This window comes from Macrobrachium nipponense, chromosome 7 (genome assembly GCF_015104395.2).
Source record: "Macrobrachium nipponense isolate FS-2020 chromosome 7, ASM1510439v2, whole genome shotgun sequence".
Lineage (NCBI taxonomy): Eukaryota > Metazoa > Arthropoda > Malacostraca > Decapoda > Palaemonidae > Macrobrachium > Macrobrachium nipponense.
In genome coordinates, this window is record NC_061109.1 from 111850041 (window position 1) to 111875035 (window position 24995).

The 24995-nt window shown below is 39.6% G+C and overlaps 1 protein-coding gene across 1 annotated transcript in view; it reads right to left on the reverse strand.

The window, feature by feature from the left end:
• LOC135217523 (AT-rich interactive domain-containing protein 4B-like) overlaps positions 1 to 24995 on the reverse strand; it is a 137989-nt gene that overhangs the window by 63731 nt on the left and 49263 nt on the right. The window contains 4 exon segments of the mRNA XM_064253485.1: positions 1837 to 2047; positions 2393 to 2614; positions 13036 to 13156; positions 15456 to 15847. Coding sequence (XP_064109555.1) covers positions 1837 to 2047; positions 2393 to 2614; positions 13036 to 13156; positions 15456 to 15847 — 946 coding nt within the window.

Consider the following 24995-nt stretch of genomic DNA (forward strand, 5'->3'; position numbering starts at 1 on the left):
GAGACAGAATAATATGCTGGCTATGTATTGTTTGCGAGTCGTTAAGTGGGCATCACATTCCCATTTATTTTCAGTCGGTTTGAGTGCGACCACCAATGTGGATAGCATTTCATGTGTAACTGTTCTCCTGCATTTTCATCATGCTGCACTGTGTAAAGTGGATATTGTTAATCTATTATGGGCAAAATAAAAGACTTATCATCTAAAGTCATTACCTAGATAATAGCTTTGAAGAAACTAGCCTTTAAACCAAAGATATGGGAATCAGACTGGTTTTAGTGAGAGGAGTGTTTGGATGACTTCGTAAGACCTGTAAAGGGGCTATAAGTGTGTTGAAGAGCGAGTTACAACAAAACCCTGATTTAGCAGCTTGCAGATATTGAATCCTGGTGTGTTCGGTGATGGCATGCAGGCCATTTCAAAGGCTTAGGGATGTCTAAGCTGAACCTCACCACTTACTTCCGAAAACTCTTCTCACTAACACCAGTCTGATTTTCTATCTCTTTGTTTTGAAGCCCAGATTCCTTCAAAAGCTATTATCTGGGCAAAAACTTCGGAGGATAAGTCCTTTGTTTTGCCAATAACAAATGAACAACAGCCACTTTACACAGGGCAAGACAGTGAAAATGCAGGGAAAAAATAGCACGGTCACACATGAAATGCTATCCACAATGGCTGCAACACTCAAACTGAACATTTGTAAATGGGAACATCATACTCACTGAGGATAAGCATACATCACACAACCAGCATACTATTCTATCCAATTCATTCACCCTCACAAATATCATTCTTTATTTGCCAGAATAATAAAACGAGGGGTGTCACTCAGTTTATCAGTATGATGAGTACTGTACATATATCAAATAAAAACATCGTATGTACTACTGTAATTAAGTCATGGAAAATTGTTGGAACAACTTAAAGTGTATGTGCAATACTGTGACGTAACAAATTCACACAATTGGAATGGAATACAAAATTTAGACCAAAGGCCAAGTGCTGGGACCTGTAAAGTCATTAAGTGCTGTACTAGGAATGTGGAAAGCAAGATGGAACAGAGACTATGAATGGGGATAAAGTACAAGGAATGAAAAGGGTTTCAGTTAGGGGCTAAAGGGATACTGCAAAGGACCTCAAGTAATGCTGACACTGCACAGCATAAGGTGCACTGATGGCACTCAATCCCCCACAGGGAAATTCACACTTTTGTCAGGGGTCAGTAATCTCAAAATTTCAGTAACCTCACATTGCAACCAAAGATATTTTAACTTTAAAAAGGAAGAACTGGTTCTTCTCAAACAATAAGGCAAATTATGTTATCAAAAAATACATCAATTGATAAAATATTCAGACTATAGATATACACACACAAAAAACAAAAATTGTATACCAGTTACAAACCTTATAAGAAAAAAACATGAGATCCTCTAAAAATTCTCGTAATTCTCAAAAATTCCATCTCTTATTAGCTCACCTATTTTTCCCCCTTTGTAAATGTTCTACTCATTACCTGGCTGTATATTCTATTTCTTTATACATGGGTTTAACACATGACTGTGTTATGAATTTCACTCTACTCTTCCTTTACTAGATTGTTCAATTATTCAACTTGAATCAAGTACATGAGGTAGAGGTGAGGTAGAGGAAGTGTACAGTACCTAATCTGACTATGTGGAAGTATACGTAAAAGGTAGTGTAAATATTTTAAGGAAAATATAGTAATATCATCAAATATTTCTTATATTAAACTATAAATAATTAATTTTCAACAAATTTCAGTTATCCTCAAAAATATGCCTACTGTACTTTTCAAGTTAAAAAAAAATAACCAACCTTGAATGCTCCTCCTTGTCCGCTTGCTATCCACTGACGATGGACTATCTGGCTGTACAAGACCTTTGTCTTTGGTAGCACGGGTACTTGGGCCAGATATACTGCTAGTGCCACTTACATCACTGCGTTCACTTTCTCTACGTTCCCGGATAACAGTACCTGAACGACCTCTCTTATTCAAGCCACTCTTGGGAGATGGAGCTGCAGTAACCTAGTAAAATATTGGAATGCATTTAGCCTATAAACCATAATGAAGTCTGTCTCAATAGGACACACCTTTAAAGTGCATTGCCACCATTTTAATTTTGACATAAATATTGTAAGTAGTAAAGGAAGGTTATTGCTAAGAAAACAATAATGAGAAATGGAAAAAAAAGTGTCAAAAGTAAAGTTGTGCAGTAGATCAGTAGCATAAACACTCCTACTTTATAATAATCTCGACAAAATCTATGGGGCAAAAACAAAAATGCTGTTGCTAGTATCCCTAATTTCAAATATATTTTTTGTAACAAAGATATTAGGATGAAGATTATAACCATAAAAGGAATTTATTTACATTATCCTTCTCTTCCTTCTTTGTTCCTCTTTCTTTGGCCTTCTCTTTTTTTTCTTTAAGTTCTTTAGTGGCAGCCGCACGACCCTTCCTTGCTCTGTTCTGGGACCATGTGGTATTTTCTGCTATTCTTGGCCTACCCACCCATTCATCATAGCGTGTATTCCAACCCAAATAATGGACGTAATACATTGGAGCATTCCCCTCTTCATCCACTTGTAACACCTGCAATTTGAAAATACCTCTTAAAAAGTAATTCCAGACAAAACATTTTAAGTCTTGAGCAAGGCATGGGGGACAACAGTTTATAAGTTCCCATACAAACCTATTAATCATTAACTTCCTTATTTCCAGAACATTCTCTGAAGATGTTTTACCCTACTGCTGGAACTGCTTATCCTCATTCTCACTTCTCCATAGAAGAAAGAGAAATGAGCTCATGGGGTTGAGAGGTGGGTACTTTCTGTATAATTGATGGGTTTGCCTAACACCAAGTTATAAAAAAACTCTGGTTTCATCACAACCATATCGATCACATATTGCCTGAATAACTCCTTAGGTAGGAAGAAAACTTGTTAGCCAAAGTCAAGAAAAATGTGTCACAGAAGCAACAAGCTTGAAAATACATAAGGCTCGCAATCAAACCGCTTCAAACACACCCCAGTAATGTCCAAGCATTAAAACTTGGTCTTAAATACATTAAGTGGTTCTTGGCCAGAAGAGCTTGACACTTACTAGTAACAAGAAATATATTGCCAGTAATTCAGAATACCTTGTCTTGAGATTGCTAAATGCATGCATGCATGTGCTAGTTTGTTATGAGGTGGATGAAGAGGTACACACTCCCCCTTCCTACAAATAAGATACTGAATGACCTCCTGACTATTTGGACCCTACAAGAGCAGCCAGAGTGCTGCGAACAATTTCTAAATGGAATTTGGTACTAGTTGATGTCACCTCCAGACATCAACCAAAAAATGGGTTAAAATTGCTCAAAACATGTGGCCCCAAACACCTTGAATCTTGCTCCTCATCAGGGATATCAAGACTAAGCCCTTAATATTATTAACCACAACCAGTTTAACAACACTTTTCTCTGCAAATATAGGCATCCTTGCATTATGACACAGTTGGAGATTAAAAGCCATGTTGTGTACTATCTACAAATTCAGTACCATACATATACAGGCAGTCCCCGTGTTACGACGGCATCGGCTTACGACGCTCCGAGGTTACGACGCTTGTCAATAGACGTTATTTCCAGGGTTACGACACATGTTCCAGGGTTACGACGCCTACAACGCTCATCTGGGAGATGAAATATGACACCAAAAATGCAAAATAATCAATATTTGTAGGTTTTTTGATGAAAAAAGCCATAAGAATGCAGTTTACATAGTTTTCAATGCACCCAAAACATTAAAAGTAAGGTTTTCTTAGGATTTTTGATGGTGTTCCGGCTTACGGGGACTGCCTGTAGATCTTACATGTTTAACATAAGTCCAGCTACAGTATTTTAATTTACATCCTTATTTTACAACCAATATTACTAAAAATTTATTATTAGAACTGATTACAAATATGTCTAAAAAAGATTCAAACCAAAGCAAATGAATATTCTATCATATGCTCTCTCATTTTATATAGAATTTTACATAACTGGCTAATGGTGTGTGTAATTTGATAATATAATACAAGAGTGGAAAACTTCATACTGTAATGTTACCAAAAATAAGAAACAGGTTTTGACTAATGAAAAATTACAGATTTTTAACCAATTTGTATTTTTCATAACCAACAACCCTGAGGTCTTAACATTGGGATAAATAACTTAGCACCAGGTGGAAACTGGTAAAGTTAAAAAATTCTATGCATCTGTGCTTGGTCACGAGTCACGTGGAGCCACCCACATACCCCCCTTTAATTCATGATCCTCTTAGTTATTTTTCCAACCCAAGTTAGTTGTTAGAGGGGTGGTTAGAGGTGGGCCTTTGTATGTTAAGACCTCAGGTTTGTTAGTTATGAAAAATACAAATTGATTAAAAATTTGTCATTTGTTCATATACGATACAAACCTTCAGTCTTAACATTAGGATAGACTTACTTTTGGTGGGAGGTAAATACTATTAACCAACTGGAAGTTTGCCACCTTTGATCATTTAACTGAATAGCAGTATTCTACAAACAACTGACCAGTATTTCAGAATCTAAGATATATATGAATATCATAGAGTCAGACTTCTGGGTTTCTACACATGTCATAGTTCATTGCCTCTGAGGAAGATAAGAATATCTGTTTTACTAACAAACCAATGTATCCACTTATGTAGGTGTTATCATTCCTCTCCCCCTTGCTAAAGAGAGGAATGTCTTGCTACTGATAGGTACCTTATACTGATGATAACTAACAGTAGGTACTCTCTTCTTACTGCCCGAAGTAAAGGAAAAAGAAATTGAAAAGGAAAGAGACCAGTTCTCTCATCCATTTCACATTCATACCATCATCTTAGACATAATGCTAACTGACCTGCCAGGGGTGCTGGATGACTTACACAATTTGTTGAGCAGGCACCAAAGGACCCAAGGAAAATGTGTCCAAGGACCCCTGGGTACATCCTTTATGTATAGGGAATTGAAAGTGGTTTGTCATAACAATGAGCCATCTCTCAAAGTTCAATGAACAAATGCATTCTTATTCATTCCTCTAAACGTCACAGGTTCTTGCCTTCCTGCCGTCATCGGACTCTCGTTTCTGTTGAATAAGGACCTTCTGGCACTTCTTTCCTGACTCGGCCTGTCCCCATGAAAAGTCTTCGTCAAACATGTCAAAGACGAACAAGGTTCGGCCAGAACCCTCCCACCAAATGTCCAAGGAACTGTGGGTAAAATTCTTTACGTAGAACATGAAAATGCTTCGATACAGTCTCGAACCAACTTTCACGATCATTTCAACAGATATATTCTTAATTGCCAGGAAAGCATGTATTCCTCTGATGATCTTACCTTCTGTACAACCCAAATTGTTACAAACTTGACAACAAGGAGTAGGCTTGACTAATCACCTCAAATAATAAAAATACATGGAAATTTCTGACCACTCTTCCTCTGTTTGGCTTGTGTTCACCTAATGTTTACTACATTTACGTTCCAGGTGACGGAGTTCTTTAGATAACCACAGAGTACTTTGACAAGTCAAAGCCGGCCCTCCTAAAGGTCTCTAACACAAACCCACGCCATACTGAGCGTGACAAAAACAGAGGCATATCTATCATCCTGACCTGTGATCTATTGGCTCATTATCTTGGTTTCTGGGGCAAATTGGAAACTATAGTTTCCAAATACTTTTGAATCTACATAAAAAACCTGGCCATTGAGTACTTCCACTCTACCAAGGTCAGAGGGAAACAGTTTCCTATAACATGACTGACGTATGGGCTTAGTAGTACCCAAGAGAGTCTACTCCGATACAGAGTATGTTTTCAGGTAGTGGATCAGAGTTTCTTATGTGTACAATCCAGTTCAATGCTCTTGAGTCATCATTACTCGGTGTGAAGTGATATTCACATACCAGATGACCCAATCACGAGTCCGATGTATCCCCATACAGGCAACTACAGAGACTTTCCTCTGTTCTGACAACAGCTCCACAAGAATGCCTTTAATGGACAGAAACCTCTATAAAGGCAGTCACGGCAGAAGGCTCATTTTGTATATGTGAGACATCTTACATCCAAGCTGATGCTCTGCCCACAAAATCTTAGAACTGTTAGTTTGAAAAAAGATACTGTGCAAACTCCAGACCCGAGATATTAATTCTACCTGTCAGTGGTACCTCTTCCCCACATGAACCTGGTAGAGAAGGTTGTGCCAAGATAAACCTTATCAGTCACTCATCTTGGGCCCTCCTCAATTACTGGAACCCCTTCCTCTGTTCAGGGTATGATGGAACAGGTAGAACAAAGGGCTTGCATAACCTCCAGGTTGTTCCCAATATCCCAAATGGAATCCTCAGCCTGCTCGAAGAGCAAGAACCCTGTAGTAGACAGGTCTCACATAAGTCTTCAAGTATACGGATGATATCATGGGAAAACCCAAAGGAAATGTCCTATGACAATATATTCTACTCAGACATGTCCTAACTATCCTACTGTCCAAGGAATTAACCCGTTAAACAGGACAGGGCTCATTCTGCCAAAGGAATATTATTTTCTAACTGCGAAACATCCTATGCGGTGATCTGTTACAATGTACGGACATATGTTCAATATGTTACCTTCCAAAAGAGAAAACCTGTACTGCCAGAAACCACCATGGTGCTATTCTTGAGCAACCTAACACAGAACTGTACCCAACCTAACTTAATCCAACCTGAAACTCTTGAAGAATGGGAAATTCTCAACCTTCCTTTTCCAGAACTCATTAAGTTCCTCCCTGGCCGAGTGGTTTTCGAGCTGGGCTGCCAATCCAGTGGTCCGAGGTTCGTTTCCCAGCTCGGCCAACGAGGAATCAGAGAAATTTATTTCTGGTGATAGAAGTTCATTTCTCGATATAGTGTGGTTCAGATCCCATAATAAGCTGTAGGTCCCGTTGCTAGGTGACCAATTGGTTCCTAGCCACGTAAAAATATCTAATCCTTTGGGCCAGCCCTAGGATAGCTGTTAATCAGCTCAGTGGTCTGGTAAAACTAAGATATACTTAACTCCAGAACTCGTGAAGTTTAATGACTGCGTCAGTCAATTGAAGCTCGAACCTGCTAGGCTAAGTTCAATACTTAGAAACTAGGATGGATGGATGAGACTCATTCGAAGGTGCTAGGTTAGTCAAGCAACCAACCACTTAGACTAGGCTAAGTAGGTATGGGTCAAGTTGGAACTGGTTAACTTGTTTTAAGTTGTCATGACCAGGTTCACACTGGCTTGGCTAGGTTAGGCTAGGTTAACTCTTCTACCAATTAGGCTAGGCTAACTCCTCCATCACTTAGGCTAGGCTAAGATAATCAGTAGAATTACTCGAACTAGTTTAGGCTAGGATAGACTAGCTTATTCTAGCAACTCAACTACTTAGGTTAGGTTCAAGTTGTCCAAGAAAGTTTGGATTATACATGTATATGCTAGGCTAAAACCACAACCACAGTCCACCTGCTAAGCTGAGGTGGCAAAAGTGTTCCAAATGGGTAGCCTAGGTACTAGTCTATGCTCAGCTATGCTAAGAACTTTACTACTCAGACCACGCTAAGATAGTAAAGGCATGTTCAAGTAGCAAGGCCATGCTAAGTCATCAACCCATTGTTATGCTAAGTTAACATATATGCCGGAACTAGCTACACCAGGAGTAGGCTAAGCTAACTAAGAACTATACCACTCAGACTAAGCTAAGATAGTAAAGGCAGGTTCGAAAGCTAAGACCTCAACCATTTGCTAGGCTAAGTTGGTACATGTATGCTCGAAATAGGGTACATGTATGCCCAAACCAGTTAGTTCAGCCAGTCTAAGCTAAACTACTCAGATTAAACTAAGATAGTAGCAGCAGATTCAGACTAGCTGAGATAGGCTACGAATTTAACCACTTGTTAGGGTAACAGGTATGACTCAAATTAGCTGGGCTATATAGTATCCTAGGTTACGAGTGCACTACTTAGGCTTGGCTACCTAAAATGGTGAAAGAAAGAAGTTCCACCTCCTTCTTACGACTTGAAGTTTTCTTCATGGCCTATACTCCAGAAACTGAGTGGGCATGAATCTCAGTTTATGGGATACCTATCGCACCCAATTCTACTTCCAACAAAAAATCGCCTTGTGCGATCAGAAACTGAAACGTGTTTCGTGAGTTATCTTTAAGAGAAATGGTCCCACAGTACTCACTGTGGGACCATTTCTACTATAACTACTTGTATAAGAGTAGAGGCGTTTGGTCAATATTCTTATAGGAACAAACCAGATTATACCGAAAAGTATATAAAAAAGGGGAATTCTTCTTACCTGTAAAGGTTTCAAGTTTTGGGTCGACCCAAAGTCTGTTAATTCCCACAATGCAGACTGTATGTGATTACTAGATGAATCCACAGACTGGTTGTGATGGGTGCCAACGTTGGTAGACATCAGGTGAATGAGGCTGATGCACCTTCACTTCTCTTAGAACATAAATGAGGGGGGTGGCACCGTGGCACATCTCATTAACCACTGCGTGGACCTACGGCCATCAAGCACTGCATGCTTCATAAAACTACAACTGTTCTTGTTCTCATGATAACCAGTCCCCATAGTTCTTGCGTACAATTTCTACTCCCATCACTGTTTACACAGTTGACTCCTACGACCGACATATTCCTTATGACCGTCATATTCCTCACGACCGTTCATTTTAATTCTCATGGTCTTCATAGTCCTTATGGCCAGCATAGCTCTCATGGCCATCATAGTTCTTACGGCTGTCATAAATCTTGCAGTCTTTATAGTTCTCATGACAGTCATAGTTCTTAAATTCGTCGTGGTTCTTATGTCTGTCGTAGCTCTACAGCCATTATAGTTCTACGGCTGTCATGGTTTTCACAACCTAGGCTAACACTGGACTATTAACAACCTAAACGGCAACTGTCTAGAGTAGACTGAGCTAATAACTACTGCTTAAGCTTTCTATTTCGGAGGAATGTGACAGTCCCTGTCTCGAAGACGAAAAAATAAGTCTCCACTTGGCACGGGGATCTGTTAGCATACCCTTATTCCAAAATGTAACTGGAGCACACACCGGCATTAATGTGGCTTATCCTACGAAAAATTCAAGATCACAACTAAGACGACGATTCCCGTCTTCCGTCTCGCGTTTTTTTTTTCTCCAATTTCCCCTCATAAACTTTAAAATTTCTCCATAAAGTGCGTGCTCCTGAAATGAAAGCGTAATTATATTGATGCCACCGAAGATGAGATGTTGGCAGCAGTAGGTCGTCGAGACGTCATGACTGCCACCATTTTGATAGCGGTTTTGGCTACAACGTCATCACGCTTGATGGAAACGTAAGGTTGTTGATGGTACTCTTGCTCCCAAGACAAAGAGACCCAAAATGTTGTGGCATTGTTACTTTTTACAAGGATGTGACAGTCCTGACTCGAAGATGAAGAAGAAATTATTCTTCTCCTCTTGGCACGAGGATCAGTCATGAAATTCCTGATTCGAGCATTCTCCCACTCTTCACAGCTGGACTAGACCAAGCTTCCATCAGTCACCTGTTCGATATTTACAACTACTTCTTTTGCTTCCTTATCATAGGGATGTAACAGTCGTGGCTCGAAGATGGAGAAGAAATTTCTCCTCTTGGCCTGGGGATCAGCCACGAAGTCCCTACTCTCCGACGATTGGCAGGAGAAGGCACTGGTGTCAACGTCACCGAAGCTTGTTGATGCCTAAGCGGAATTAGACAGGAAACACTTGCGTCTTTTCCACTAGTATGTTTGTTATTTCTCTTTACACTTGCAATTTCTCTCAAAAAATGTGTGTCACCTAATCAGAAAGCGTAGTTGTACAGTACTGTTGTAAATCGAAGAAGCGAAAATGGAAGCCTGTCTTTGTGTAGGCCACAGCTGTGACGTTACGTCATGGTGGGTGCCATGTTTATGACATCACTGAGCATCTTGAATGTGACGCCAGCACTCGACAGGAAGAGCAAGGGTGAATGTTGTTATTCCCATAGGCATAGCAACCTAACTCAAAAGGCTAAGGTTTTGTATTATCTACTTCTCTCCAGATTTCAACGCATTCGACCACCATTCAGTGCATATCAGGGTAGAAGGGACATCCATAGCGAGGGACCCTGGAGGGAAGCACGACATCATATAGCAAACCAAATGTCCTTCTTGGGTTGGTACTCCTGATAGGCTTAACGCCGATTGCACACCCCCATCAACTCTGCCTGTGCTGGCACGAAAACAAGATGGCAATGCACACCCCTCCCCACAGGGAAAGGAGCACAATTAGTCAAAATTACTATCCAAAGCACCTCCTCATACATCCAAACTTTGGATTCATAGGCAAGCCATATGGTATATGTGGAATATCAAAAGTACAGGCAGTGAATTAACTGTATCTGAACAGTTTCTGCACCTACGACTTACTACACGATGTGTGTACATCGACGTCAAAAACATTGAAGATAATATCAAGCAGTTTATCTGCTTCTTGTGATATCCAGGAAATCTCGAAGCATGAGAAGGCTCCATGTTCACAATAGCGCCCGGAAATTCCACATGCAACCGATTCAAAACAATATGGTGCAAACTAAACCAGCTTTAAAAGAATGGAAGCAAAGCACGTCCTCTCTTACAGGCAGTAAGAAAATAACTAACAGGATCACGAGTTAAAGAGGAGTATGTGGGTGGCTCCACATGACTCGTGACCAAGCACAGATGCCAATAGTCCCTGGCGTACACAATATTTTGACTTTACCGGTTTCCCCCTGGCGCTAAGTTAATCCTAATGTTAAGACCGAAGGTTTGTTTCATATATGAACAAACCTATTTTTGGTAGCCACTGTGAATCCTCCAAGGAGTTACTCTTATGGTCCTAGAGGGGGTTCATAAGATAAACAAAACAATTTCAATCTCTTCTAGCTGGTCTAGCCAGTATAGTGCACATTCGCACAGAGTACATGACTCAAGGCAAGAGGGCTCTTTCTCGAGTCTACATTCTTGACCAGGAACGACGGGCCACATGACAGTAATAAATGGCTGACTGTTAACTGTACAAGTAATGTAGCATTGTCCCATCTAAGAGAGCCCACTTCACTTATGCAAGCTCCTGATGCAAAGCAATCCACAGGATTGTATTTTGCAGCATATGTCATAGTTGTATTGGGCCCAATGAACTGATGGGTTGAAATAAGCCTAAGCCCCAAATTCAGGGACCTGGGAATGGGAAGCCTTGCAGGAGCAGGTCAATGCAATGTAAAAGACCTGAGAAGGGAAGCAACAATTCTGTGTTAGAATCACTTTCAAATCCATAAGCAAGGGTTCCGACAATGCTGCCTTGTATGCTGTGATTGTTATAACAGCAAACAGCAGGGCACTTGTTCTCATAAGGATAAATAAGAAATTGTAGAAGTATTTCAACCGAGATCTAAACTGGGCTCTTAGCATAGATATAATCTAACCAAACTTTCACACAGACTATTATTATCAAAGAACCAATGTCCGTAGTTTTTGCACCAAGTACTTAGCAATGTTGGGTGGGTAATTTGTACGGTAGACAAGACTTTGAAAATCCACACTTGAAAGTCTCCGCTCAGCATGAAGGACACATGTATGATTTTCCTCCCTACTGTCTGGGACAGAACAGCAGACAGTAATGGAATGGAATTCTTTGCCCATTTTTGAAGCAAAAGGAACAAATGGCCTCTCCCAACCTGTCAAGGAGGCATCCATAAGTATTATCAATTGTACAGATGGAGAAGCCAGGGTGACCTGTTTGCCAGAAACCTTTTCAGGTCCACTGATGGAGTATTTCCCCAACTTTTTTACTCCTTTAATAAAGTTGATCACAAATATTTTTTTCTTTTATGTGATAGAATTTGTTTACATTTTTACTTGCAATCTGAGGATTGGATCTACCACAAATGCAAACTGTAACAGGCCTTTTTGCATTTCATAACTAGGACAATGTAGTAAATTAATTATGATTTTAGCATAATTCTGTGGAATTCCCAATCTTTTATTGGTAGATAAGAGGGAGGGGGTATAGTTTCAACTGTCAATCATTTTGACATTGATGTGAAGGGTGCTGAGGGTATCAAATTAAAACAGATTTTCACTCATCACCGGTGGTTGTAGTCCATACCTGCTACAATATGAGTGACTGTATACAGTTTTTGTACTATACTATCTCTCATTGTGACTACTTACATTACCCATAAGGTAAATGAAGGTAGCCATTTTAATTTGTTAACACCACCTGCAATAATATAAACCTCACTGGAAAATTACTTTTTCCAGTTTATTTCAACGTAACTGACACTTGCAGACAAAATGGTCACTGTTCACAGAAATATTTCCAAATCTGGAAGATTGTGAGCATATGACTCCACAAGTCAAAGTGTACAAAGTGTATATTCAAAGGGAAACCAGGCAGCTCTAGTATTTCAAAATCAATCTTTTTCTTCATCATACATTTTAACCCGAAACTTATTACTGATCATTTTAACACCAATATCTAAGAAGGATCCTGTTTTATTAGGGTTATTATTAGCATTAGAAACTTATAGCAAGCACACAGGGATATATTGAATTACCATTGAATACAATATCTGTACTTATGAACAGGTCATCTACATATCCATACGATATCTAAGTCTACCTTTTATATGAATTCTATAAGAATTTCTATTCATAAAAATACAAATATAAATTGGCAATATTAGGACTGTAGTTAGAACCATAGGGAAAACTTGTTTGCCCATAAATTTTATCATATTCAACATGTAGTTGCAATAATATAAAATTTTACTGTTAATAGTTAGTTTTCCGGATTGCCACTTTACTTTTACGGTATATTTCTAAATCAGCATGGATATACATTATAACACAATGCACTACTGGGCCAAATATTAAAGAATAAAAATTACTTCAATTTTTCATAAACGTAAAGAACTTCCATATCCTTACCTTAGCTTCATAGGTGACCTTTGATTCTTTAGCATTGGGACCATATAATACTCGCAGCTTGTCGCCTACACTCACAGGAACATGGGCTGGTATGAGCGCTTTGCCCCTGTAGGGGTACACACTGAAAACAGTATTACAGTTCTAAAGAAAGCCTCTCCATAACACTGCATGCAAACCCAACCCTAGCTTAACCAGCAGCACCTTGAACTGTACATAGCCATGAGATTCCAAATTTATTTTAGGCAAATTTTTTTATTTCTAGAATTCCATCATGGTCTGTCCTCCTGCTAAAACAGTAGTAATTCCTAACTCTTCCTAAGCATATCAAGACTATTATAATCCCTTACTCAACTTGCCGCCCTCGACTCAATTATTGATAACCGGGAATTTTGCTGGCTATTAATAGATGGCAGCCATATGTTTAGTTATATTTTTTGGAGAGAGAGAGAGAGAGAGAGAGAGAGAGAGAGAGAGAGAGAGAGAGAGAGAGAGAGAGAGAGAGAGAGAGAGAGAGAGAGAGAACAGCCATGATACTCCTCTATACTTGTTAAAGATATGAAATTGGCACCAGAACTTGTTTTAAAAACAAAGGTTCTTTCATACACATCCATCTATCAAATCTGTTTAAAAAAAAGTTATCTCATGAAAGCTGCACCACCTGGATCTTCTGGTATGCATCAACCAACTGCACAGAGGCTGCAAGATTAGCCAGTTTGGAAGATGGCAATGAGTAATAATTGCTGGGTTTTATGAAGGGAATGAATTCAAATGGTGGGTTTATCTGGAGGAAAGTAAACTCACAGAATGCCTTAAACTGTTTTGAGAGGATCTGATGGATCTAAGTAAGAACTTGAATACTAATGAATTGAGGAACTTGGTTCTCATATATACTCAGCGGAGTTGACAACACCAATGAGCAACACAAGTTATTTCAAGTACCTGGTCAATAATTCAAGTTCCTATAGGCCATGCATATACAGGGTTCAAAGCTCACTCTCATTAACTTATACTTACTCTTCTGAAGGACCACTCTCAAAAGAGACATACCTGGCTACTCGAGACTGTATTTCTCAGAGCCCAATAATGAACATGACTACAGGACCTTTAAGTTATTGTGATCGTGGATAAGGTAGAGATAGCAAGAGATGCTGTTATATTAAGCCAGATGGTGGTCAATGGAATAATTAAAACAAGGTTAAGTATGGGTCAACAGCCCAACTTCTGAACAACCTGTAACATATGCTGCCAAACCACACAGTTCAAAAACTTGCTGCCCCTCCCTGAAACTGCAAACTTAGTAGGAAAAGCATTTTCAGAAGGAAGATGATAAATGCAATAACCAGCTGCTTCAGCAACTTCCCCTGAAAGGGAGACTCTTTGCATTGTTCTCAAAACACAACCCCTCCTGTTGCAATCAGTGGAGAGCTATCAGGACAGTTTTCACTCTACAAACAGTCAAGGATTGGCCTCAAAACAAAGCTGAAGTAGAGATCTGTCATGCAAAGGACCACAAATGTTACACAGACCTGGTGACAGAGTGCTTGCAGTTGTTCAGATGATTAGTATTACAATATAGTAATCAGACTAATCAATATAGTAATCAGAATAAACACTGGTTAATCTAGCAGAATAAAAGCAGAGATAGCAAAGGCCTGAGCTACTGACAGCTTGGCAGACTGAAATTATGAGATGGTTGACTGATACGTATCAGAGTCCAGGTGGTACTATCACAATTTTTTTTTTCTGTAACAAAAAGTGAGTCAGAAGGAGATCAAGACCATAAATAGGGCATTGTGTAATTGTTGACACTGATGAAACACTCAAGTTTCAATATTTGTCATCAAAATAGACATTATCAAAATAAGGAGATAACCAAGAAAAAAAATTCTGGGAAATATGCAACCAAAGCCTGTCGCTATAAATGACAAATTTATTAAATTAATTTGTATTTTTCATAACTAACAAAACTGAGGTCTTAACATTAGGATAATTCTTCTAGCACCAGCTGGAACCAGTAAAAAAAAAATTGTATATGCAAGGCACTAGGGGCATCTATCCTTAGTCACGAGTTAAATTCTTCACTCTATTATTTATTTCTCTGGCCTCTTCCTTCAATTTTGCTGTTAATACCAATCAACTACATATAAAAGTAATGATGTGACCAATTCAAAGACTAAGATTACTTTGATTTGGAACTCTCTTTTGATATGAAGAATGGTATACTCTTTTTTTTTGTTACCCAATTTATTCCTACACATAGTCAAACATTCATTAATGATGATTGGATTTAAGAAAACTGTTAAGTGAGCACTGGCCACCTATGACTTGGTCACAGGGGCTACAGCTTTGCAACTTTCACGACCTTAAAGACCAAGAAAAAAGAACAATGAAGAAAGTCTGTCAAACCCATCAATACTTACACTGTGTGCTCAACATCTCCCTCTTGCTTCTTCTTCCTCCCTCTTTTCCTCACTGATACATCCTCAAGAGGTACAGGCGGGTTTGTTGGCACAATACTAACTTTGTTAGATTTATTTTTGTTATTCTTATTACTAGCTGCTTTTTTGTCACTTGGTGTACTTGATGAGTTGGAAGGTGAAGGAGCACTCACAGAAGAAAGGAGTGGACCTGAAGAAGTCGAGCTCATGGAAACAACATCAATATCCTCAGCTTTGTCATCATTACCAGTGTTGTCAGACGGTGTGGATGATGGAGTACAGGAACTGCTAACAGAAGCTGTCCTCTCAACCTTGGCTTTTCTAGTTGGTGTAGATGCCTTTTCTTCCCTTTGCTTTGATGCTCTAGTCTGGGCCTATAAATATACAAGTAAACTTTTAAACATTTAAATGAAAGTATTAACTGAACAGGAACTTTCTACTTAAAACAAAACATATCCCATAATTTAAATCTTAATACTTATTAATTTAGTAGAAACAAAACATATCCTGTAATTTAAATCCTAATACTTATTAACTCCAAAAATCATAATTTATAAGAATACTAAAAACTTCTATTTTGAACATTTGCGGTCGCAATAGTCTTTTGTTTATGTAGGTGACTGGCCCTGCCTACTTTCAGGGCAAGAGAGAGAGGAACAACTCAGCTAAAAGCTTAATTTTGTTTATGCTCTGATGTCCATGCAAAGGGAGGAGAGCGGGTCCTATTTGTAATTAGTACTGGGTAGGTATTTACAAAACTTTACTTTATTATAAAAATGTCATTTTTATTTAGGTAACTTACCCAGTAATTACGTAGCTGAATCCAAATGGACAGGAGGGGAATCACAAATTTTTGTAACCGAAAACATTAAATATGGCGGTATAGCAAGGATTGCCTCTACCATAGTTGGATACTTCACAGTAAAGTAGTTCGATCACTGATGAAGCATATAATAAGACTTTGCAACAAAGGAGACACCTGATTGTCAACAAAACTAACGAATATTTGCCCCATCCAGGGGGCAGCACAACACAAAATAACAAACCAAAGAATACTGTCACCTAAATTGTGTTAAAAATAATTACAAAGCCATTACTCTACAATAAAAAAACCAGTGGGTACTTCTGATACATAGCAACCTCCAGGCTCCCAAAGAACTCAACATCTAATGCAAGGTGAAGAGACATAAGGGAATAAGGAACATTTTCTGTTTCCTCCCCAAACACTATGCAGCCACGGACAACAGTCCTAATGTAGCCACCGCTCTCACATAGTGAGCTTTAATTCAAGCTCAGGTAACGACTCTCCAATCTGAGCATGATTCCAATAGATGATGATAAAAAGAAAGACAGGGCATTTTTAGATAAGGGTCTCTACGGGTTCTTTACTGACCACCAAAGGTTGCTTGCTGGCCCTCTAATTTTCTCCATTCTGTGGGTATATCTTAATGCTCTTGCCAGACATAAAGCTCTCTGCTCTTCTTCCAGAACCAGGATGTCTGTTAAACTTTTAATGGTAAAAGAGTGAGGCCAGGGTTTAGAGGGATTCTCATTTTTTACCAGAAAACCCAAAGTAAAGGAACAAATAGCATCCCCATAAAAAAAAACAATCCTTTTGTCTACTGAATGGAGCTCACTCATTCTCCTAGCAGTGGCAAGAGCTATGAGGAAAATAGTCTTTTTCGTAAGGTTCCTTAGTGAAGATGACCACATGGGTTCAAAATGAGAATCCAAGGGCCACTTTAGAACAATGTCTAACTTCCATGAGCATGTTCCTTCCTTTTTATCCTTAGACATATCAAAAGATCTAATAAGGTCTGAGAGAACTGATCGGATTACACGTCTAGCCCTCTAAACCTGAACACAGAGCTAATCATAGTTCAATATCCTTTAATAGTTGATGAAGAAATGTTCCAGGTTGAACTCAAGTACAGAAAAAGTCTGCTAACTGAGAAAGTGGTATCAGAGGATGAGATTTTCTTCTCTTTACACCCAGTCTGAAGACTAGTAGAATGTTGTCAACATTTAGCAGTAGCTTCTCACACAGCTCTTGAAAAGCCTTTTGCTCGTAGTAGTCTGCAACCAGTCGAAAGGAAAGCCTGTCCGGGCCAGAGCGAATGTCTCAATAAACACTCCTGAAGTAGGGTTATCTGAGCAGACCTGGAACTGATGGTAGGAGTCTTGGACAGTCTACTGAGAGATGGAGAAGTTCCAGGAACCCATTCCCTTTGAGGCCAGAAGGGCACTATCAGGGTCATCTTGACATTCTAGTGCAATTAGAACTTCTTTCAAACTTACTCTGATCACTCAGAATGGGGGGTGGTGGTAAATCTTGATCCACTTTTCGATCCCAACTGGCTCTTAAGAAAAATTGAAGAGGCCTCATGTGAAGCCTCACTGATTATATATTGTATAATTGTTATGGTATAGATAAGTGTGATTATATATTGTATAATTGTTATGGGTATTTTATGCATTGTTGAAATATGGTGGGTGTCCTATATATAGACAACATGTGGTAGATTCTAGAAGGTGTCTTTTGATGTATTTAAGTTGTGTTGTGACGTCATAGGCTGTGACGTCATAGACAAGATGGCGGCGGCGTCGGCAGGATGTAAACAATAACACGGGGCAGTTAGAAAGCAGTGTTGTGGTGTGTGGTTGGTAGGGGAGAGCTCTCTGTCTGGTATGGAGTTGTTTTTTTGGGTCGTAAGTTCTTGTGGTGCTGGTGTTTTAAGGTGATTTCGAAGTGTACTGGAGTTGGAGAAAGCGTACAGGTGGGTAGATTATTCATTTTTATAGAGAAAGAAAGGAGTTAGGCTAGGCCAAAAATTCAAACTGGATAGGCAGAGCAGTGGAGTTGATCAAATATGCCTGGATCCGACAGTGAACAAAGGGAGACTACTAGATGGAGAAGGGAATGTCCTAGGTTTAGCGGGATACAAGAAGAATACAAGAATGGAAAGGTCAAGCCGAAGATTGGCTATTGTTGTATGGAGAAGATACAAAATACCCGGCGATAGAAATGAGAATGAGCTTAAAAGGGAAAGCCCGAGAGCTAGTGGAAGCATTAGATAAAGATAAACTTACTGGTACAGAGGGTCCAAAGTTAATCCTAGAGAAACTAGATAAAGCCTATCTAAAAGACTCGGTAATGGAGAATTACGGTAGAATAAAAAAAGATACCTTCTAATAAGAAGAGAATCTAGTGAAAATATGGCGGACTATTTAATTAGATACGAGAAGGCAGCATCTGAGTGTGAAAGAGCAATGGGGGGAAAGGCGCGCTTGAAGGCGAAGTCAAGGGGTATCATGTAATAGAGCAAGCAAATCTCACGGAAAATCAAAAACAAATGGTATTATCGGCTTGTGGGCAAGAAAAGCTAGAGTACGGAACAGTGTCGCAAACAATGAAAAGACTATTTGAGGGATTAGGGAACTAAAGAGGACGGGAATGGTGGGGTTCGTCAGAAGGCAATGCCAGTTCTGGGAGAGGGAGGGAAAACCAAAGATATCGGGGAAGATGGAACCGAGGAATTGGGGTGGTAGAAATCCTATAAACAAAGAAGGGAAGGTAACAGTATGTGCAATATGCAGCTCAGAATGGCATTGGGCTAGGGATTGTCCTCAGAATTTTCATAATAGGAAGAAAACTGAAACAAGACTAGAAGAAAATAAGGTAAAAACAGAAAATGGGACAGAAGAAGAAGAGGTTTATGTAGGAGAAGTTAATAAAATAGTGGAAGCATCATGGGAGGTGGTTGATGCAATTTTGGACACAGGGTGTAAACTCAACAGTTTGCGGGGAATTGTGACTAGCACGTATTGTCATGGATTTGAGTCAGGAAGAGTTGAGGAGATGAGGGACACTAGGACAGAGTCTAATAAAGTGTTTAATTTTGGTGAGACATCTTATAAGTCCAGAGGAATAATAGAAATACCTGTGGATACTAAAAAAACAGAAAGTTTTATTTGAAGACTGAAATTCTGCAAGGTGATATACCCTGGCTGATAGGTAAGCAAACCATGAGTAAAATGGGTATGACCCTAAATTTGAAAGAAAATTGTGTCATAGTAGAGAGTATTAGGGGAATGAAAGTAGAGTTAAGAGAAGACGAACAGGGTCATTTAAGAGTGCCTATAAGGAGGAGGAAGGTAGAAGAATTATTACTGGAGGGTTGGAAGGGAAAGAATCCGCGAGGGAAATTAAGAACACAATGAAGAAATTACATTTACAGTTTGGTCATGGAAGTGGAGATAAAATATGGAAGCTAACAGAGGAAGCACAATGGAGTAATGGGTAATCGAAAAAAGAAAAGATAAGAAAGTTACTAACGGAACTGATTAAAAAGTTGTGAGGTTGTAAAAAATACAAAAGAAACCACGAAACCGCCAAACCGGTAGTAGGCTTTTCTTGGAGTAAAACGTTCAATGAAGTCGTAGCGATGGATGTGGGAGAGATAGAAGAGAGAAAGTTCTTGGTAATAGTGGATATGGCAACGAGATATTGTCAGGCCTGTTGGATAAAAGATAAGAAACAGAAACTATAATAAAGATACTTTTTGAGTGCTGGTTTGCTATATTTGGAGCACCCTCCAAAATATTGTCAGATAATGGGGGAGATTTACAAAATGAAAAAAGTAAGGAGGATGGCAGAAAAAAATGGAATATTAAAGTATTAGCCACAGCATCAGAATCTCCTGTGGAGCAACGGATTATGTGAAAAGACCGTAGGCATGATCAAGGGAAGGTGTAAGGAAGATGATGGAGGAAGAGGAAGTAGATTGGTCCCTAGCTTTGAAATGGGTAGTGAGTGCTAGGAACTGTTTAATGAATAATGGAGGTTTCTCTCCCAACCAATTAGTATTTGGAAAAAACCCTTCACTGCCTAACCTAATAGGAGAAGAAAGTTCTAGTCCTGCAAAGCAGAGAAAAAGGGATGGAAGGAGGGTATGGTAATGGGACACACTGAATGCAATGCACAAGGCCAGAGAAGCATTTATTATAAAAAATGAGTCCTGTAATAAATAAGAATAGCGCTAAACAAAAAAACATCAGAGAACATAAATTTGAAGAAGCAGTGGTAGGAGATGAGGTATTCTATAAGAGGGAAAATGAAAATGAATGGAGAGGACCTGCTCAGGTAGTGGGAGTATCGGGGAAAACAATAATAGTCAAACATGGGATTCTTTAAGAGAAGTAGCTAGGATACATGTGACAAGGATTCAACGACGATCACCAGATACAGAAGAGATATCGGCTAGAATAGATAAATCCCATGGGGTGAAAGGTAGGTCAGATGGCCCAAATGAAGGGAAAGTAGATTGGCTGGAAGGAGAGGAGATAATGGGTGAGAGAAGGAATGCAGACACAGAAGAGACTATAGAAAGAGAGGTGATAGAGGAAACAGTGGAAGATAACGGGCAAAGTGGGTCAATAGAAAGCGAGTTAATGGAAGAGATACCAAAATTCAAAAAGGGAAATAGAGTTAGGGCTATAAACAATGATACAGGACAAGTAGAAGAATGGACTATTTTAGTCTTGCAGGAAAAGATCAAGCCAAGCATGGGCTGATTCGTACAATATACGAGACTCACAGTCAGGTGACAAAGGGTGGGTTAACTTGAGGGATTATAGTCAGGTAGAAAAAATTGAAGATGAAGAGGAGGTGTTGCTGGGATTTGAAAATAGAAGCATAATGGAAGCTAAAGAAAAAGAACTTCTAAGTTGGAGAGATAACCAGGTATATGAGGAGGTAAATGATGTTGGACAAAAAGCTATACTCTACAAGATGGATAGTAACTGAAAAGATAAAAGGGGGGGAAAGGATATGTAAAGCAAGATTGGTAGCTAGAGGGTTTGAAGAAGAAATGGCTGAGTGGGAAAAGGATGCTCCCACATGCAATGCTGAAATTTTAAAATTCTGTCCTAACCATAAGAAAGGTGAAAAATTGGAATTGTTATACATTGGATGTCAAAACTGCATATTTACAAGGTGACGAGATACAAAGAGTGTACTTGAAGCACCAAGGGAAGATGGTTGGAGGGGATTATGGAAGTTGAAGAAAACAGTCTATGGGCTCAAAGATGCAGCAAAAGCATGGTATTGTAAAGTGGTGAAATTAAAGTGTGAAGGAGCTTCAAGGTGAGAGAAGTAGACTAGAACCTAATATATTCTTTTGGAAAAAGAACAATAAATTGGAAGGCATTTTTGTGTACACACGTAGATGATTTTTGCTACGGAGGAACTGAAGGATTCTTAAAGGAACGATTGGGAGATTGAAAGGGAAATTGCAAGTAGGAGAACAAGAGAGTAAAAGGTTCAAGTATATAGGAGTAGTAATAGAGCAGAAGGAGAATAGATTTTCCCTTAATCAGTGGCAGTATATAATTCCATAAGAGAACCGAGAGGCTAGAAGATATACGGGTAATAGAGTGCTAGAAACAAAAAGAGTTAACAGAGTACAGATCAGTGGTAGGACAGCTGAATTGGGTTATCACTACACACGATGCCAGAAATATCATATATATTAGCGAATTAAGTAAAGCATTTAAAGAAGGAACAACTCAGGATATGAAGAAAACTTATTAAAATTGTGAGAAAAAACTAAGAGCATGATGGGCGAAGTTACAATAAGTGAGATGGAAGAAGAAAGGGTTTATTGGGAAGCTATGCAGACGCTTCATTTGGAAACATAGAAGATGGCCATACTCAACTGGGTTATATTATTTCTTTGACAGATGGGAAAAGAGGAGAAGTCCCATATGGTGGAAGTCTAGGAAATCCAGGAGAGTGGCAAAATCCACCATTGAGGCTGAAGCCCTGAGTGTTGGGGAAGCTGTAGAAGGATTGATATATTTCAAGCATTTGTGGGAAGAGGTAGTAGGAGGGAGAAATTTAGAAGCCTTGGTTAACACTGATAGTAAAACACTAATGACCGCCATCAAATCGAGCACTGGGGTAAGTAGCAAGAGATTAAAAATAGATATTGCTGCAATAAGGGAAACCATTGAATCCGGGGAAATAAAGGAGGTGAGATGGATAAAAGGAAAGGAGCAAGTGGCTGATGTATTAACTAAAGCAGGAGTTTCAGGGGAATGTATTAGAAATTATGTAGAGGGTAAAGAGTTGGAGACGAAGGAAAAAATTAAGAGGGGAATACTACTAGTTAGGAAACAGTCGGAGGGGAGGGAGAAAGAGATAAGTGTGATTATATATTGTATAATTGTTATGGGTATAGAGTGTGATTATATATTGTATAATTGTTATGGGTATTTTATGCATGTGAAATATGGTGGGTGTCCTATATATAGACAACATGTGGTAGATTCTAGAAGGTGTCTGTTGATGTATTTAAGTTGTGTTGTGACGTCATAGGCTGTGACGTCATAGACAAGATGGCGGCGGCGTCGGCAGGATGTAAACAATAACAGGGGCAGTAGAAAGCACGTGTTGGTGGTGTGTGGTTGGTAGGGGAGAGCTCTCTGTCTGGTAGGAGTTGTTTTTTGGGGTCGTAAGTCTTGTGGTGCTGGTGTTTTAAGGTGATTTCTGATGTACTGGAGTTGGAGAAAGCGTACAGGTGGGTAGATTATTCATTTTTATAGAGAAAAGAAAGGAGTTAGGCTAGGCCAAATTCAAACTCACCTCATGTGAAGCCTCACCTCTGGAGGGAAAGAAAAAGTTGACCTTCTTCAGGCAGTCTCAAATCCTTTTGGGAGATAAGAGAAGCCCAGAGAAGCCCAAAAATTCTCAGTATTGATCTCCATCCCCAATTAAATCATCGGTTGCTAAGAAGTTAGTTGTGATTTCTGTAGATTCAGAAGTAAACCTAAGTCTTGTTACCAAAAATGTCTTGAAGATCCTTCATGCACTTGACTGTTGAGGGTGAATGAAATCAGCCAATAATCCAGGTACAGGGATATAATTACTCCTAGCAAACAGGGTGAGTACTCTGGTAATAACTTGTGGCGCTGTTGACAGTCCAAAACATAATGCTCGAAAATGGAAAACTTGATTCTTGAATACAAATCTTAGATATTTCCTCGAATCCAGATGAACAGGGATATGCAAATAAGTGTCTCTATTGTCTGGAGAGACCATCCAGTCCTCTTGGTGTATGGACGCTACAACTGACTGCACTGTTTCCAAGTGGAGAATTTTGCTTTGGTTAAGTAAAAGTTTAGTGCACTCACGTTGAGGACTGGCCTCCAGCCTCCTGTGGCCTTGGGTACCACAAACAGCCTGTTGTAAACCCTCGGACTCACTGTTGCCGACTAACTTTATCGTTCTCTCTTTGAACTTCCTTGGCGAGGGCCGAATACTTCCTTGATCCTAAGAGTAGGCTGTCAATGATATAGGAGTGCTGAATAAGGGAGGCTTTTCCTCAAAGGGGATGGAATACCCTTCCTTCAATCATTTTATCAGCCACTGATCTGCCTCTTTTTGCTCCCAATTCTTCCAAAACGATTATAGCCTCGCCTCCAAAAGTGCATGGACTGTATCTTCACTCATGAGGTGCAGGTTTGGAGGATATCCTAACAGTTTGCGGGGTGAATCAAACAGTTGCTAGCGGTCTTGATTGTAGTCTCTGTCTACCACCTTGAAAGGGAGGCAGTTGGAGTAGAGATGATTTGAAGACACTGAGGGTCAATCTCTGGGGTGCCTCGTTGACTGGCTTAGTAAATGTTCTGTTGTTTTATGTAGATGTGAAGCTATCTCCCCTACTGTCTTCTGTGGGAATAGGTGAAGGTTATCCAAAGGTGAGAAGCACCGACTTATGAGAGGAAGTCACTCCTTTGGATGTGTAGGATGCCAACAACTCCATCATTTTCAAGATAACCATCATATAGAGACATTATTTCCATCGAGGCATCTCTCACCGCATTGCCAGCGCATGAAAGGACACTGCCAGTCCAAAGCAACATCTTCTGGGATGTCTGAGGAGTCCCAAATCCTTTTTGCCAAAGCTCCGATGGAGCAATCCAAAAAACTAAGCACCTCTAGTACCATTAAGAAGGTTTTTGGCAAATGGCTCATTTCAAGTCCCAAAAAGTTTTAGCTGAAGCAAAAGCCGATCTACATGCCCGATCAATAAGGGCGGAGAAGTCCCACCGAGAGGCGGCAGCCACTCTCAAGGAGGGTGTTTCTCCAGTAGCATATGATCAGTCTTCTAGTCACCAACCGGGAAGGCAGAATGACGAAGCATGCATTGCCTTACCAGTCTTCTCAGAATGCCAAGAATCTATCTCTCATATTGCCTTCTTAGAAGATGATGAAAACATCACCTTTGTAAGGTTGGTCAAGTCAGAAGGCTGATCACTCATTATGAATGAGGAAGCCAGAGAAGAAGGCGCTACTGGAGCGAAGAAGTCAGGAAAATTCACGAGTAGACACTTAGGCAAGGCAGCATAAGTGGAAGGCGTAGATTCTTGGTCCAGGTCTTCTTCATCTGAAGAGATCAGGGAAAACAAGTGATCTTTGGGTGCTACCATCAAAGAAGAAGCAATCGATTTCTGAAGAAA